General features: G+C 34.3%; 2 protein-coding genes across 9 annotated transcripts in view; one reads left to right on the top strand and one right to left on the bottom strand.

Annotated features, from left to right (window-relative positions):
• The first annotated feature begins 410 nt into the window (after positions 1 to 410).
• On the top strand, positions 411 to 2203 carry LOC122248361 (uncharacterized). The gene is made up of 2 exons (XM_086537753.1): positions 411 to 616; positions 1331 to 2203. Exons 1-2 carry the CDS (start codon positions 461 to 463, stop codon positions 1403 to 1405), a joined length of 231 nt encoding a protein of 76 aa, XP_086393879.1. The 5' UTR covers positions 411 to 460; the 3' UTR covers positions 1406 to 2203.
• A 7093-nt stretch (positions 2204 to 9296) lies between these two features.
• Positions 9297 to 15000, bottom strand: part of LOC122248362 (uncharacterized) — a 346657-nt gene continuing 340953 nt past the window's right edge. For all 8 annotated transcript variants that reach the window (XM_086537757.1, XM_086537755.1, XM_086537756.1 and 5 more), the window contains one exon: positions 9297 to 9887. In XM_086537757.1, coding sequence (XP_086393883.1) covers positions 9804 to 9887 — 84 coding nt within the window. In that variant the 3' untranslated portion in view covers positions 9297 to 9803. The remainder of the gene's footprint in view (positions 9888 to 15000) is intronic.

Consider the following 15000-nt stretch of genomic DNA (forward strand, 5'->3'; position numbering starts at 1 on the left):
TAGGTGCCATCGCCATCATTACTTTTACTATTATTACCATTTTTCCTCATCATTATTTTGCTATCTTTCACTGGGTGATTATATAACATGATCATTATGATCATTATTAGTAGTACTACTATTATTGATACTTTATCATTATTTCCGTCCTTAATTTCATCATCAGTATTATTGCTGCAGTTGGCATTATCATCAAGGCTGTAATTGTTATTGCCTTTGTCATGAGTGTCATTCTTATTCTTATTCTCATCACTACCAATAACAGTTTCCTTATTCCATCAAAACCATGACGAACATCACCATCATTATACCTCAGCCACTCGTTCACGACCAGTCCTACCTCATTATTAATGAGCTGCGACCTCATCCCATTTCCTACCTTTTCCCTCCCACTTACCCCCACCCCTCCTCCTCCCCCTCCCCCCTTCCAGACAATCAGCTGGAATGTTCATGCGACTTGATGTGGCTTCGGTCGTGGCTTCGTGACTTCGCTAAACGGGAGACCTACAAGTCCTTCGCAACACACAACTGCATTGCGGCCAACATGCGAACGGTAGACATTACGAGTCTCAAGATCGAAGAGCTAGGCTGCCCGGAGTACATCGCTAAGACGAAGGTGAGGGAGAGGACGAGGACAAGGAGGAGGGGAGGGGAGGCAGGGAAGGGGGAGGGAGAAGGTGGGGGTGAGGGTGAGGGTAAGGGTGAGAGAGGGAGAAAGAGAAGGAGAGGGTGAAGGAGAGGGTGAAGGAGAGGGTGAAGGAGAGAGAGAGAGAGAGAGAGAGAGAGAGAGAGAGAGAGAGAGAGAGAGAGAGAGAGAGAGAGAGAGAGAGAGAGAGAGAGAGAGAGAGGAGAGAGAGGAGAGAGAGAGAGAGAGAGAGAGAGAGAGAGAGAGAGAGAGAGAGGGAGAGAGGAGAGAGAGAGAGGAGAGAGAGAGAGAGAGAGAGAGAGAGGAGAGAGAGAGAGAGAGAGAGAGAGAGAGAGAGAGAGAGAGAGAGAGAGAGAGAGAGAGTAGGTATAATGTGATTCACTTTTGAATAATTCATATTAAACGAACTACGTTTTAGATACTGCAAGTTCTATCTATTCATGATTTTGTTTGCATGATATATATATGTATATATATATATATATATATATATATATATATATATGTACGTATGTATATTCATATATATAAATGCATATATATATATATATATATATATATATATATATATATATATATATATATATATATAAATATATATATATATATATATATATATATATATATATATATATACACACACACATAACTCTCTATAACTCCATGCTAATTTCTCTTTTACAGAATTCCGTCAGGGAAACTGCCGCAGTATCTGTCATGGTAACACTGCCAGCAATTTTTGTGTCATTCATTTTGTAGTGCATTGCTATATATATTTTTTTCTGTATCTACTTATGTATACAGCCTTCAGTGCTAAATTCGTTAGGGTAATGCCATATTCCTGAAGATATTTGTGCTCTATAGATTTACATTTATGAAAAACATCTCGACCTGATGTTGCATATTATCATATGACATATTTTTCAACTTTCCGGAAGGGGTTTTGTGTTGATTGATGGGACACAGGACAGATTCAACTTACATATTTTTGTTATACATCATTCTCCTTTGTGTTTTTATTTTCTATTGCATTTCTAAAAGGTTTTCGTATTTTCACTGCATGAGCATCATTATGGACAGAAATCAAAGTTACGCCAGATGATTAACTATGAGAATATAATCATTTTGCAGAAAGAGAGAGAGAGAGAGAGAGAGAGAGAGAGAGAGAGAGAGAGAGAGAGAGAGAGAGAGAGAGAGAGAGAGAGAGAGAGAGAGAGAGAGAAAGAGAGAGAGAGAGTGTGTGAGTGTGTGAATGAATGAGTGAGTGAGTAAGTGAGTAAGTAAGTAAGTGAGTGAGAGAGAGAGAGAGAGAGAGAATAAAATTAAAAAGTACATAACATTAACAGAGCGTTATTGCATGAGACTGCTGACGGAGTTGGCATATATAACAATAGCCAATGTTTCCTTTATGACTTCTTCCATACATATTGTCATAACCTACATTATTTTTGTTATAAATAATGAATTTTGTTATAACTTGTATCCCTGTCTCAAACTAAACGAAGGATGTATACAAATTTCCCTTCATGTAAAATACGAAGCATAGAACAGTATCCATAGTGTGTTTTGATTTCTTCCCTTTCGTCAGATTGAGAGAAGAGAATAACAGAAAAGGTGAAGCGCAGTCTGTCTCAAGGTCTGGTTAAATGTAAGACATAAATAACATTTTCATGCAGAAGCGGTCGAGCAGAAGAGGTTGCTTTTGTGCTTAGGGTTTTGATATTATTTGAATAAACACTCTCTGCAAACAATCAGTTAAGTTACACATTCAGTGTCTGGTTTACCTTGCACATTGTGATTTCACACAGAAGTGAATTAATTCAAAGCGAATCTTATTTCGAATAAAGGTGACAGACGTAGATGCACAGAAACATAAATATCATGCATACAGTATACAAAGACGAAATACAAATGCATCTGTTAATGCAACAACATCCCTCCATACACCTACACTAGAAAATCTGCGAACGAGTAACCACGGCAAATTGATATTGTGATAAAACTCATTACACTTTTGACCAACCTTTTGTCCGACGTACAAAACACCAGGCCACAAACACAGCCAACGGAGAACAATGGATGTAATGTTCGCTCGCTATATACAACAGTTCTGCATTTTGTCAGCTTCCACGCTTTCTATACATCATTTCTGATGTTTAAAAAATATCTATCTTGCTTAACTTTTGTATGAATGCATATCCCATATCATGTAGAAGAAAGGTATATATGAGACTGAGTATCTTAACAACGCATGTATTTCCGATGATGAATACCGTCGAAATGCGTTAATTACATATCTTGCATTCTTAAGATAGTCAGTCTCATTCATACCTTTCTTCTGTATTTGTCGCTATGAACTTCGTTCATTTCATGCTATGTGTTAAGTTCCGTAATTTCGTATATTTCTTGTACGAATTGTGTCTGCCTGTTACTATTGCGATTATTTTGCCAAGATAAGGAGTTTGAAGTCAATATCTCATGGCTCTGAAATTGTAAAAAAGCATATCCAAAGTGATAGATTTTGTGTGTAACAAGTGCTGCCCTTTCAAAGATGAACCATGGCATTATTAGACAATCAAAACTGATGACACTGGTTCATGTTTGTATCAATACACGCACATACACACATATATGTGTGTATGTGTGTGTGTATAATCAGATTTGAATGTTAATGGCACGTACAGAAACACCTGTGGCATCATTCCCTAAAGGTTATATATATTTATAGCACACACACACACACACACACACAAACACACACACGCACACACTGGTTCTAACTTTTAGAAATGCTCTAAGCAATACAACTAGAACACTCAAATCAATAACCGAAATTCTGTTGGGAGAGGAATTGGTTAATGAATATTTCAAATCATCTTACAACTTTATTAATTCCATCCATCAATTCTTCACAGGTATCAACTGACAACAAAAACCCGCCAGATTTGGCTTATAAAACATATCAGTAATTGAAAAACTTACTGAACGCCTTCGATGCCACAATCAGAAACAGATCAAAGAGCTAGAATATAGATAATCAGAGAGAAAGTCTTACGTCTGGCACCGAGGGCATCAGGTCAAACATCTTTTACTTCATGTTTAACCTCGGCTTCCCTGCCAGCCCCACAATGTTGATAGCGGCCCGATACTCAGCTATGATATTCCATTATTACAAAAATATATCATAATGATTGTCGGCCTAGCAGGAACGCCGTGGTTACGTACTAATTTCATATCTAAATGCGACACTGAGAAAAGTACAGACATTGTCGCGATTCCTCGGAGGTCTCGCTGTACGACACACTGAGATGGTAGGTACTTAAACACGGCCATTTGGGCAATATACCTTTTATGAAAAAAAAGGAGAAATAGAAACAAAAGAAAAAAAAAACAACATTAAAAAGAAAATCTCAATGGACAATGAGCTCAAAGAAATGCAAGAAAGAAAGAAACAGCAGTCACGTAGTTAAGGCTTTCTTTAAATTACAATATAGATTAACTTGTATACACCACAATCAAAGCTTTAACAGCAGATGCATTCCCACGCACGACCATGAGACGAGCGGCAGCGGCAGTTTGATGGAGGATCGGATCCCAACATCATGGGGGTCGAACATTTATAGAAGAGGTATAGATATATTACTCTTTCATTCTTTCACTGAGTCCACCATCCATCAGGAAAAGCCGCGTTTAAGAAGCCGATATCATCAAACAGAACGAAAAAGTATATGTTTAAAAAAATAATGATAATCATACTGTTGATTATAAAAAGTGCATGTACCATCTAAAACCAACCACTCTTATGAAAAATATGAAGGAAAATGATCATAAAGAGGGTGGAAATACACACACCCAGCAAGCAGATATATCAAGTACAGTAGATATGTTCAGGTTAGGTTGAAGGGCAAATCTTCCCGGAGCTTAAAGAGAGAGAGAATACATGAATACGCTTCACCAGCAAATTATATACAAAGGTCTTCTTTAACTGGCGGTATAGGTTCCCCATGAAGTTTCGGTACAAGTGCATAGCCATAGCAAACAACATTAACAGCACAGTGACTGACATGCTAGCTTAGCCTACTTGAACACTAAAAATAAGTAAATAATGAAAAATAAAGAGTAAAAGATCATCTGGTCACCATCACAATGATATTCCCTTTGATCAACGTAATCTACTCTGACATTAAAAGATAAACCTTTACAGGTCACCCTAATAGGTACGTCACAGTGACTCATATATTGTAATTTAGAAAGCATTTGAATCTGTACAGGAAAGGAAAGTAAAGTCAACAAAATGAATACATTTTTCACTTTCTAATCTGAAAGAGTATGTTACAGAAGTTTTATTTGACAGAACAGCATAAATTCCACAGATCAACATGTTAGACTCTGGACACGATAATCAACCGAAACGGAGTCGATCAGAGCGAAGGACCCGGCAGACAGCCAAAGACACACACACACACTCAAGTCTTCAGTACCTTTCTTCGAGATGAACCTACGAGCTGTGGGTCCTGGACTTCCCCAGACCTGCTGAATAGCATGTTTCAGGTTGTCCAAGGCGCTCCTTCGCGCATTCTGCGGTATTATTTTGCGCTCCGATATTGTTTTGTTGTTGTTGTCGTCTGAGGAAATTTGTGGATCATCTCGGAAAATGTGAGTCACCTGTCTTAGTGAATAATTTACTTCGATAAAGAAGTCAACATACATCTAGAATGTATGCAATTTAGTCGTCAGACAACCAATCCCTTTTGCAGGTGGAGCGCAGGGTTGCCCTGTAGGCCTATCCAGCATGGTTGGAGATGCACAGGGAAGCAGACAGTCACAACGACGTCCCAAGGAAACGCTGCGGAGAGGGAATATTCAGTGGAGACTCGTGAGGATCTTCAAGAGGTTCGAAGCTCCGATTCACTGCTTCTGTCAACCGCATGTTGGAGGGGCCTTGAGAGCAAGAATAACTGTCCTTCAAGTATCCTGCTTAATGACGACTCGTTCCTAAAGCTAGAATTTCGTCAAAGATTGAGAAGTGAATCTCTCGGGAATGTGGAGATCAAAATCGGTTTTCAGTGCATCGGATCTTAGACTCTAGAGGCTACCAAGGAAATCTCTATTTACCTTCGAACTCTCCTGTCGTCTCACTCCTCCAAAATTATCATGAATAGGCATATATAACAGCTGAGAATTTTTAGATCTTAAAACAATATCCAAGATAATTCTTCAACACTGTACCCAAGCCAGTCTCATCAACAAGCTGCAATAAATGACGTCGCGACAGTCACAATAGTCTGTTGACCGTGACTTGACCTGATTTTTCCACGGCCTTTGACCCGGCACGTTGACATTCGAGCAAGAATGACGCCCTGGAAGCCATTCCTAGGATATGGACAAACATGTTTAACTTTTAAGCTCTAAGTCCATTCTGAATATCCGCGCAACTTCTCGTGAACAGACTGCATATGCATTCATTGCAAATTCTCTACATTCTAGCCGATGTCAGCATTGTGGCTTCACAACACTCAACTGACGTCAGCGATACATCATCACGACACGAGAGCAACACCATAATCAGAGCTTCATTTCAGGATGGTGACTTAACTTCACTCCAACTTCCACCATTAACGCCAGTATTGCACATTGTCTATTAATCTCTTGCTTGGCGCATACCTTAACTTATTAGCTTCGGTTCGAAGCCTTATTGGTAAAGTTTACTACACATGAAACTTAATAAAGTGAGCTTCACATGGAACGTATTAGGATCAGCTTCACAATAATCTCATGTTTATTTGATGCAGTATATTACAAAAGCTGAAGCCACATAGTGCTGTGGACATCGACTCCACCAACCTATATTCTGACTACTACAAACATGCAACAAGATTTTCTATAATTCATTTTCTTGAAATTCTTAATATTAGCAATGTAGGCCTATGTTCAAAAAGCAAATTGGCATATAACTGTGTATCTTTGAAGTTATGAGGTCACTAAAACACGTGTAATGACTATAGTCCAGTTTTTCTTGCTGACCACAAAGGCTGGAAAGTCATGCCTCTCCCTTGGAGCTGATTGGCTAATTCATAAAGGCGGATGAATAATGGTAAATCATTCATTAATTCACCTTCATCTGTCTTTATATCAGGTTCGGACACAAAACACGCACATATATTGTTAAAATATATGGAACTGCCTTAAAGCCTTAGCTTTTAATTTGTTGAAGTTTGAGGATTTTTTTTTTTTCAAGAAACATCTCTTTTAATTTCAAAATAATGTTTATAATTGCATATATATATATATTTATATATATATATATATAAATATATATATATACATATATATATATATGTATATATGTGTATATATATGTACATATATGTATATATATACATATATACAGTACATACATGTATATGAATATATATATCTATATATATATTCGTTTACAGATATACATACACATATATGCATATACTTGTATATACATACATACATACATACATATATATATATATATATATATATATATATATATATTATATATATATACGTATACATATATATTATATGTATATGTATATGTATATATACATGTATATGTATATGTGTATGTATTATATATATATATATATATATATATATATATATATATATATATATATATATATATATATATCTATATACATATACATATACATAGATATACATATATATATATATATATATATATATATATATATATATATTATATAATATATATATTATATATGTATACTTATATATAAGCATATATATATGTATATATATATATATATATATATATATATATATATATATATATATATATATATTATGCATAGACGATATTTATCCATGCATTAGCCCGTAAACTGGCCTCTAAAGTATGGCCCTGCACAGTCACTTCATTTCGACGGGGAAAATAATTCCCCGTCGCCACTGGCAGCCGTTTTTCTATTTTTCCCTTTTGATGAAACCTCTTGAAATGATTTAAAACAGAAATAAAAATTGATTCCGAACTTTTGCAGGGGTGGTGCCCCAAGCGCATATATTTACGCCATCGGTAGCCTACGGGTTTATGTGTACACTATAATTCAAATGTGAATTTATTTATGACATACCAGTATTCATCAGCCAATCAGTAAGGCGGGAAAGACGTGGCTTCTTAGCCTCTGCAGTCTGCTCAGTTCAAAGAAAGGAAAGAAAAACTAACTATAGTCATCCTTCAGAACATTTTCGTGTTCATCGGGTTATTTACCACTATGAAAGGGACTTTGGCGAGAATTTTACAATTTGGCAACTCTCTCATTCTCTCTCTCCCTTTCACATTTATTTTTTGGTCCTGTCTCTCTCCCTTTTATCGAAATCTCACACTCCTATAAAAACTAGTAATTTCAACAAAGCATCAATGCAACAACACACTAAACCTATGTAGACTGAACGCTGCATGTGGCTCACCATCCCCTTAGGGAAGGCAAGCACACCATTTATTCTCATGTAATTACAGCATTATGTATGAAAAAATATTAAGAAATTCTTTACACCACAATTTTTTTTTTATGTACTGAAAGTTTCTAAGTGGATTTGAAAAGATAAGACACCTGTTTTTTTATTATCATATATCAAGAAATACTTCAACAATGCTGTTCAAAGTAACACGACACAAGATTACTTTTTGATAAGTTGACACGAAAACCCGATCATCTTGTCTGTCTCTTGCCGAGGTGTGGGTGGGCACGAACCTATCCCGATTTGAACACTGTTAAATCTCTTATCAAAAACCTGTCATGGAGTATTCATGTCGCCTTTATTATCCTCCTGAAAAAATAACTGCTTCTTGATATATATATATATATTTTTTTTCTTTTTGTTATTAGAACGGCCCTTAAAATAAAACACGCTGGTTTTGGTGACCATAAGCGAAGGTGTGGTAATTATCTTTACAGTTTGCATATTTCGCTTGGATTTCTTGGTCAAAAACTTACTAATCTTAAAGGCGTTAGAAGCAGGAAAATCTTTACTTAGAGATTTATAGATCACTTTATAGTCTATAAAAAAAGATGATTAAATAAAAAGGCACGTAACTAGTTGTGCAACCAAACCTAGGATAAAATGCATCTATTTATAGAGAGACACTCAGCCATGACGTCACCCTCGTCACACAATGACACTGACACGTCACATTTACACCATTCTTGGTTTGATGACGAACATCAGCTTGTCTTTACGTGAACCTCAGGGTTGCCGATGTGCCCCACGCATAGGCCTATGTAATAACTTTCCCTATGGGACCTATGAAGTCAGTTTCCTAGTAAATTATTGGTCATATTTATCTTTGATGTATGTATTAGTATGTTTTTGTTAGAACTACATATATACTGAAGGGATTTAGAATAGATTGCAATAAACATAATGTGTCTATTAAAATGACTCGGACGATAGCATCGTGCAACAACTAAATCATCAGTCTGATGTGGTAAAGTAAGATCGGGATTTCAAAACGCACCAGAACTTCAGTTCTGCATCCGAAGACAGGGTTCACAGAAATCGTGGCTCAAACCAGAATAGTAAAGTTTCGCAACCTCGACGAAAGTAAAACACCTACATATATACATACCGTATGAGTTTATTTGTTTGTTTGTGTGTGTGTGTGTGTGTGTGTGTGTGTGTGTGTGTGTGTGTGTATGTGTGTGTGTTTGCGCGCGTGTGCGTGCGTGCGTGTGTGTGTGTATGTATTTGTATATACATATACATACATACATATGTACATATATATATATATATATATATATATATATATATATATATATATATATATATGTATGTGTGTGTGTACACACACATACATGTGTGCATGTGGCAGTGTATCTCTTTGTGTGTTTGCGTAAGATACATACATATGTATATATGTGTGCTCCTTCCGGGGCGGCTTACCCCGACGCCGCCTGACGGACCGCGGGAGAGGGAAGGCCGTGGCCGCGGCCTGAGTCCCTCCCGGGCCTGTCAGCGACATTTATGTCAAGCTGTGTTGTTGCATTGCCGATAGCTGAGAGAGGGGAGACAAGTACATTAAAGATCTAAAAAAGGACATTATAAAACATGTTGGTGGATGAGTGTGTGCGCTGGGTTTTGTAGCCATAACGGAGTCTCAAAGCAGGGTCGAAGCAATGGCCACGGCAGTGAGGACCGGTGAGCAGGCGAGCATGGCTGCAGAAGACGGAGAGGGTTGCTTCTGCAAGGAAAACACACGGGGAAAGAGAGAGATTATTACGAGGGTCAAACCAAGCGAGGAAAGGGCATACCGTCGCCAATCTGCTATCGCAAAACAAACGCCTAATTTTGTTCTTATTTTTATCTTTATCTTTATGGTTGTGGGGTGAGTGACTGACCTGCATTCCGAGAACACAATTATGGAACACATCGTTACCATGAAAGCATTAACTATGGAGATATACTTATATACTGAAGTTAATTAATGAAGGAAAGTGTTGGGACTCTATTATGCCACAGTGACCGACTCGTAGAGAAACAGACAGACTACGGCGAGAAGCCTCAACATAAGTGACGAAGATAGGAACAAACACCCCGGCGTGGATCCTAGGTTAGTTTAGAACAGCGGACGGTCGCAATACAAGAACACACAGCGATTACTCTAACTAGGTCAGGCGGGCAGACGCTGGGTCACAACACTCACTCAGAAGCACTCAGGTCAAAGGTCATACTCTGACAGGGTAATTCACTATGACCCAGCAGCCGTGTGTGACTGGAACACATGCATCTCTACATCTCTCAGTACGCCAGCCAATGTTAGCATCTTTGAGTACACAAAATAAAAATACATATATATGCGTGCTGTTACTCTATCAATGTGGCAACGTTCCTGATAACTGCCGTTAAGACTGCTAGGAAAGTATTGGGCTCTTTTAAACACAATATTACTTGCTTAAAATGCCAAATTTATACTTGCAATGACTGAAAAAGTAATGTCTATGTCGACTTTGCAAACTCATAAATGCTGGTGCAATTATCATTATACTTTTTACATAAGAAGTCCCAAGTAGCTACAAAATCAAACTACCTTACTGACAATCATTTTGCAAAAGGCATTGTTTAGATTTCCGCAGCCCACCCACACAGCTTGACAAAGTTCTTAAGATCTGAAGAAGCTTTTGTTGAAGAAGTTAAGAAATTGTGACTAAAGGTAGCATGAACAAAACAATTGGTCCATCAGTAACAGTGTTATGGAAGGTTAATTAGTATGTAGTTTGCTCAGTATGGAATCACCTCGGAATGGTGAACAGGAATGGGCTCTCATCATAGGTCACGAGGTTTAAATTGCCGATCTAAAAGGGTATATCTGTTTCAAAGGCAATAAAAACTAGCTACGGTTTCTTTTTCTTCCGATCGAATTGAAACATCCATTTCATTTGTTCCAATTGCAGGTGCATGAGTATGTTTACACCTATCGAACTTGGTTTGATTAACGAATCATAGGAAAGCTTGCGAAAGAGACATGAGGCAAGCTTCCTTTAGAAACTAAAGCGAGTCCCTCATAGTATTTGCAGTATCTTATATAAAGGTAAAACGCTCATTCTTGTGCTTGTTGATGGATATTTCCCTTTTCACTATTCATATTGTCTCTTGGTGGAGATAGATAGATAGATAGATAGATATAGAGAGAAAAACAGAGAGAGAGAGAGAGAGATAAAGAGAAAGAGAGAGAAAGAGAGGAAGTAGGGGGGGGGTGAGAGAGATAATAAAATAAATATCCTTGGCTCAAGTCGAAGAGGAGAAAAACCCTTAAATAAATTGATAGTCGTGTTTATCCACGGATGATTTTAACCTCGAATATCACTCGATCCCCCCTCCCACTATCTACAACTCGACATGATATAAAAAAGCTGTCGTTAGTTGCAAAAAAATGATCTTTCCGGAAAATAATAGTCCAGAAGAGAGTCCATATCTGGTTCCATAGCAAAGCTCACTACGCTTATCATTTTGAAACATCGAAGGCAGACAGTTGAACTATGGCATTTTACGCTTGAAATGACCGCATTGTTGGTACTGCTTTTGGTGCTGGAAAAATTTTCGCCATTAGAAAATGAAAAAAGAAACTGAATATCTTGTCAAAAGAAAATTAAGTAAAATGAAATTATTAAAATAGGACATATTGATCAAAATTATCGTAAGTATGAAATTTTGAAATTACCCGGAATGCTGACATGCAAAATGATTTAGTGAAAATCTCTGTGAATTTGAAATGCTATGGACGATTAAGAAACTGGAAGCTCTCTAGTATGATGAAAATGAATATTTACTAAACTAAGTAACGCTATAATGAGACAATGGACATTGATTATGATTGCAGAACATGTTGCAGCAACGAAGACAACAGAAGCAACATTTGTGATAATGAGAGTAAAGGTAATGACGATGGTAAGGATGAAATGATAACTTTGGTGATGGTGATGGAATACTAATGATAATAACAAAATAACAAGAAAAGCCATAACAATAAGGGCAATGGTAATGATAACAATATTAATGATGATAATCATAATGATACAATCATTAGCATTATCTATGATAATGATACTAATGATAACAAGAACAATAATATAACGATAAAATGATGATATCAATGATACTAAGATTAATAATGATTATGACAGTAATGAAAATAATGATAATAATACTGCTAATAAAGATATAATAATGACAATAATGGTAATCATAATGATAGTAATGCTAAAGATATAAAGCAACAATAGTAATGATGATAATGAAAATTATGATAAAAAAAAGGATAATATTGATTATGATAATGATATTAATGATTACAGTTAATATGCTAAAACAATAACGATGACAATAATAATAATAATAGTAATAAAAATGATAATAAAATGATAACAACAAACACAATGATAACAATGATACACATTATTACGATAATGAAGATGCCCTAACATTAAAAGGCATACAACTAAGGATGTTATTAGTAATGTCGAAAATTATGTGAAAATACGACATTAAATCCCCTATAATCTTGATGATACAAACGTAATTATCATGATACCCAATATCTGTTAAGTGAATTACTGATAATGGCATACATTACACACAATATGGCTAGCACTTTCATTATCGTCATAATCATTATCATTTTAATTCTTCTTCTTGTTCTTTGTATTCTTCTTTCTCTTCTCTTTTCCTCTTCTTCTTTTTTCATCTTGTTCTGCTTCTTCTTCTGTGTCTTCTGTGTCATTATTATTATAATCATTATCATTACTATTATTATTAACATTATTATTTTTATCATTATCATTATAATTATCTTTGTTACTATTGTCATTATTTTCATCATCGTCAATATTATAATTATTATTGCCATTATCATATTATTGTTTTTATGATAATTGTTACCATTGTTATCATCATTACTATTATTATTTTTATGATTATTGTTATCAAGATTATCATTAACATTAACATAATAATTGATATAACTATTATCATTATCGCTATTATTTTTATTATTATCATTATTATTGCTATCATCACTATTATTATAATTATTGTTATCATCATAGTAATGATTATCATCAAAATCATCATTATTAAGATTATTGTTATTAGCCTCCTCCTCCTTATTATTATTATTGTTGTTATTATTATCATTATTGTTGTTGTTATTATTATTATTATTATTATTATTGTTATCATTATTATTATTATTATTATTATTATTATTATTATTATTATCATTATTGTTATCATCATTGTTATCATTGTTGTTATTATTATTATTATTATTATTATTATCATTATTATAATTTTTATTATGACTATTATCACTATGATTGTTTCATTGTTTTTCTAAACAATAATAATGCTAACAACAGTGTTAGGGAGAATGATAATCATTATAGTGATAAAAGTTATAATAGTAACAATAATAATGACAATAATGATAACGATAATGATGACAATAATAATGACAAAAATAATAGTAATAGTAATTATTATTATGATTATTTCTATTTTGTTATTACAGTCATCATCGTTTTCATTATCAATATCATCTTTGTTATTATCATTGTCATCATTATCATTATTTTTATTATTAGTACTGTTATTAATTCTATTATTATCATCATTATCATTATTCCCATCATTATTGTTATCATTATCATTGTTATCATTATATCATTATTACCATCATTTTCATTATTACACTTATTACTAATATAAAAAATTAGAACAACAGTAAGAATAACAATAATCATATTAGTAAAAACAACCAAACAATGATAATGATATTGGGAGTAATGTAAATGGCATAAGAAAATATAAAAAAATGATGGGGGGTGGGGGGGTAATAATGATCATGATGACAATCAGTACGATTATTATTATCATTGGTATTATCATGATTATCATAGTAATAATAATCATCAATCTATGTCTTTATATAATCATATGAAAATGATAATTTGTACTGATAATTCCAAAATGACAAAGACAGTGACGATAATAATGACAACAAAGATATTTATTTGATTATCACTGCCATTATTATTATCATTATTATTATTATAATTATTGTTATTGTTATATTACTAAAATATTAAAAAAACAACGATAAAGATGATAATAGGAACAGCATATTGACTGAAATAAGTGCCATTATAATCCAATCCTGATATACGTGATAATGATTAAGGTAGTGATATACTGCTACTGCTACTACTACTACTGGTATTAGTAATAACAACAATGATCGAGATGATGACACGTCAACTTATAATGATAACACTGGTAATAACACCGGTGGCAATGATACTGATCATATTTATGAATTGATATAAAAATAGTATTGATAACAACAGAATGATAAAGGAAAAGCAAATGATAAGGATAACGATAATGGAAATGATAACAGTATAACCATGATGATCAGGCTAATATTGATAATAATTGTATCAACAATCCTAATGTTGATGATAATAGTGATGTGGGTAATAATAATGATAATAGTAATGATAATAATAATAACAATAATAATGTTGATGATGTTAATGATCATGGTAATGATAATAGTAATGGTAATAATGATAATTATAAGTATAATGATAATAATTATGATCATAATGTCAATGATAGTAATAATGAAAAAGATGATAATAATAGTGATACCAATGATGATAGTACTAGTAATGATGATGATGGTTTAAAGATACAAAGAATGATGAAAAAAAACCCAGTAATAACGATAGCAGCAACGAATATAATAATCATTAATAATAATGGTAAAGTTGCAATTATGATAAAATGATAAGAAA

Source organism: Penaeus japonicus, unplaced genomic scaffold, assembly GCF_977035675.1.
Source record: "Penaeus japonicus unplaced genomic scaffold, GWHDUDI00000001_assembly GWHDUDI00000006, whole genome shotgun sequence".
In the NCBI taxonomy this organism is placed as follows: domain Eukaryota; kingdom Metazoa; phylum Arthropoda; class Malacostraca; order Decapoda; family Penaeidae; genus Penaeus; species Penaeus japonicus.

Coding starts and splice junctions, on each gene's coding strand:
- LOC122248361 (XM_086537753.1), top strand. CDS start 461: ATGTGGCTTCGGTCGTGGCTTCGTGACTTCGCTAAACGGGAGACCTAC. Junction 617..1,330: donor AGTACATCGCTAAGACGAAG/GTGAGGGAGAGG, acceptor TCTCTTTTACAG/AATTCCGTCAGGGAAACTGC.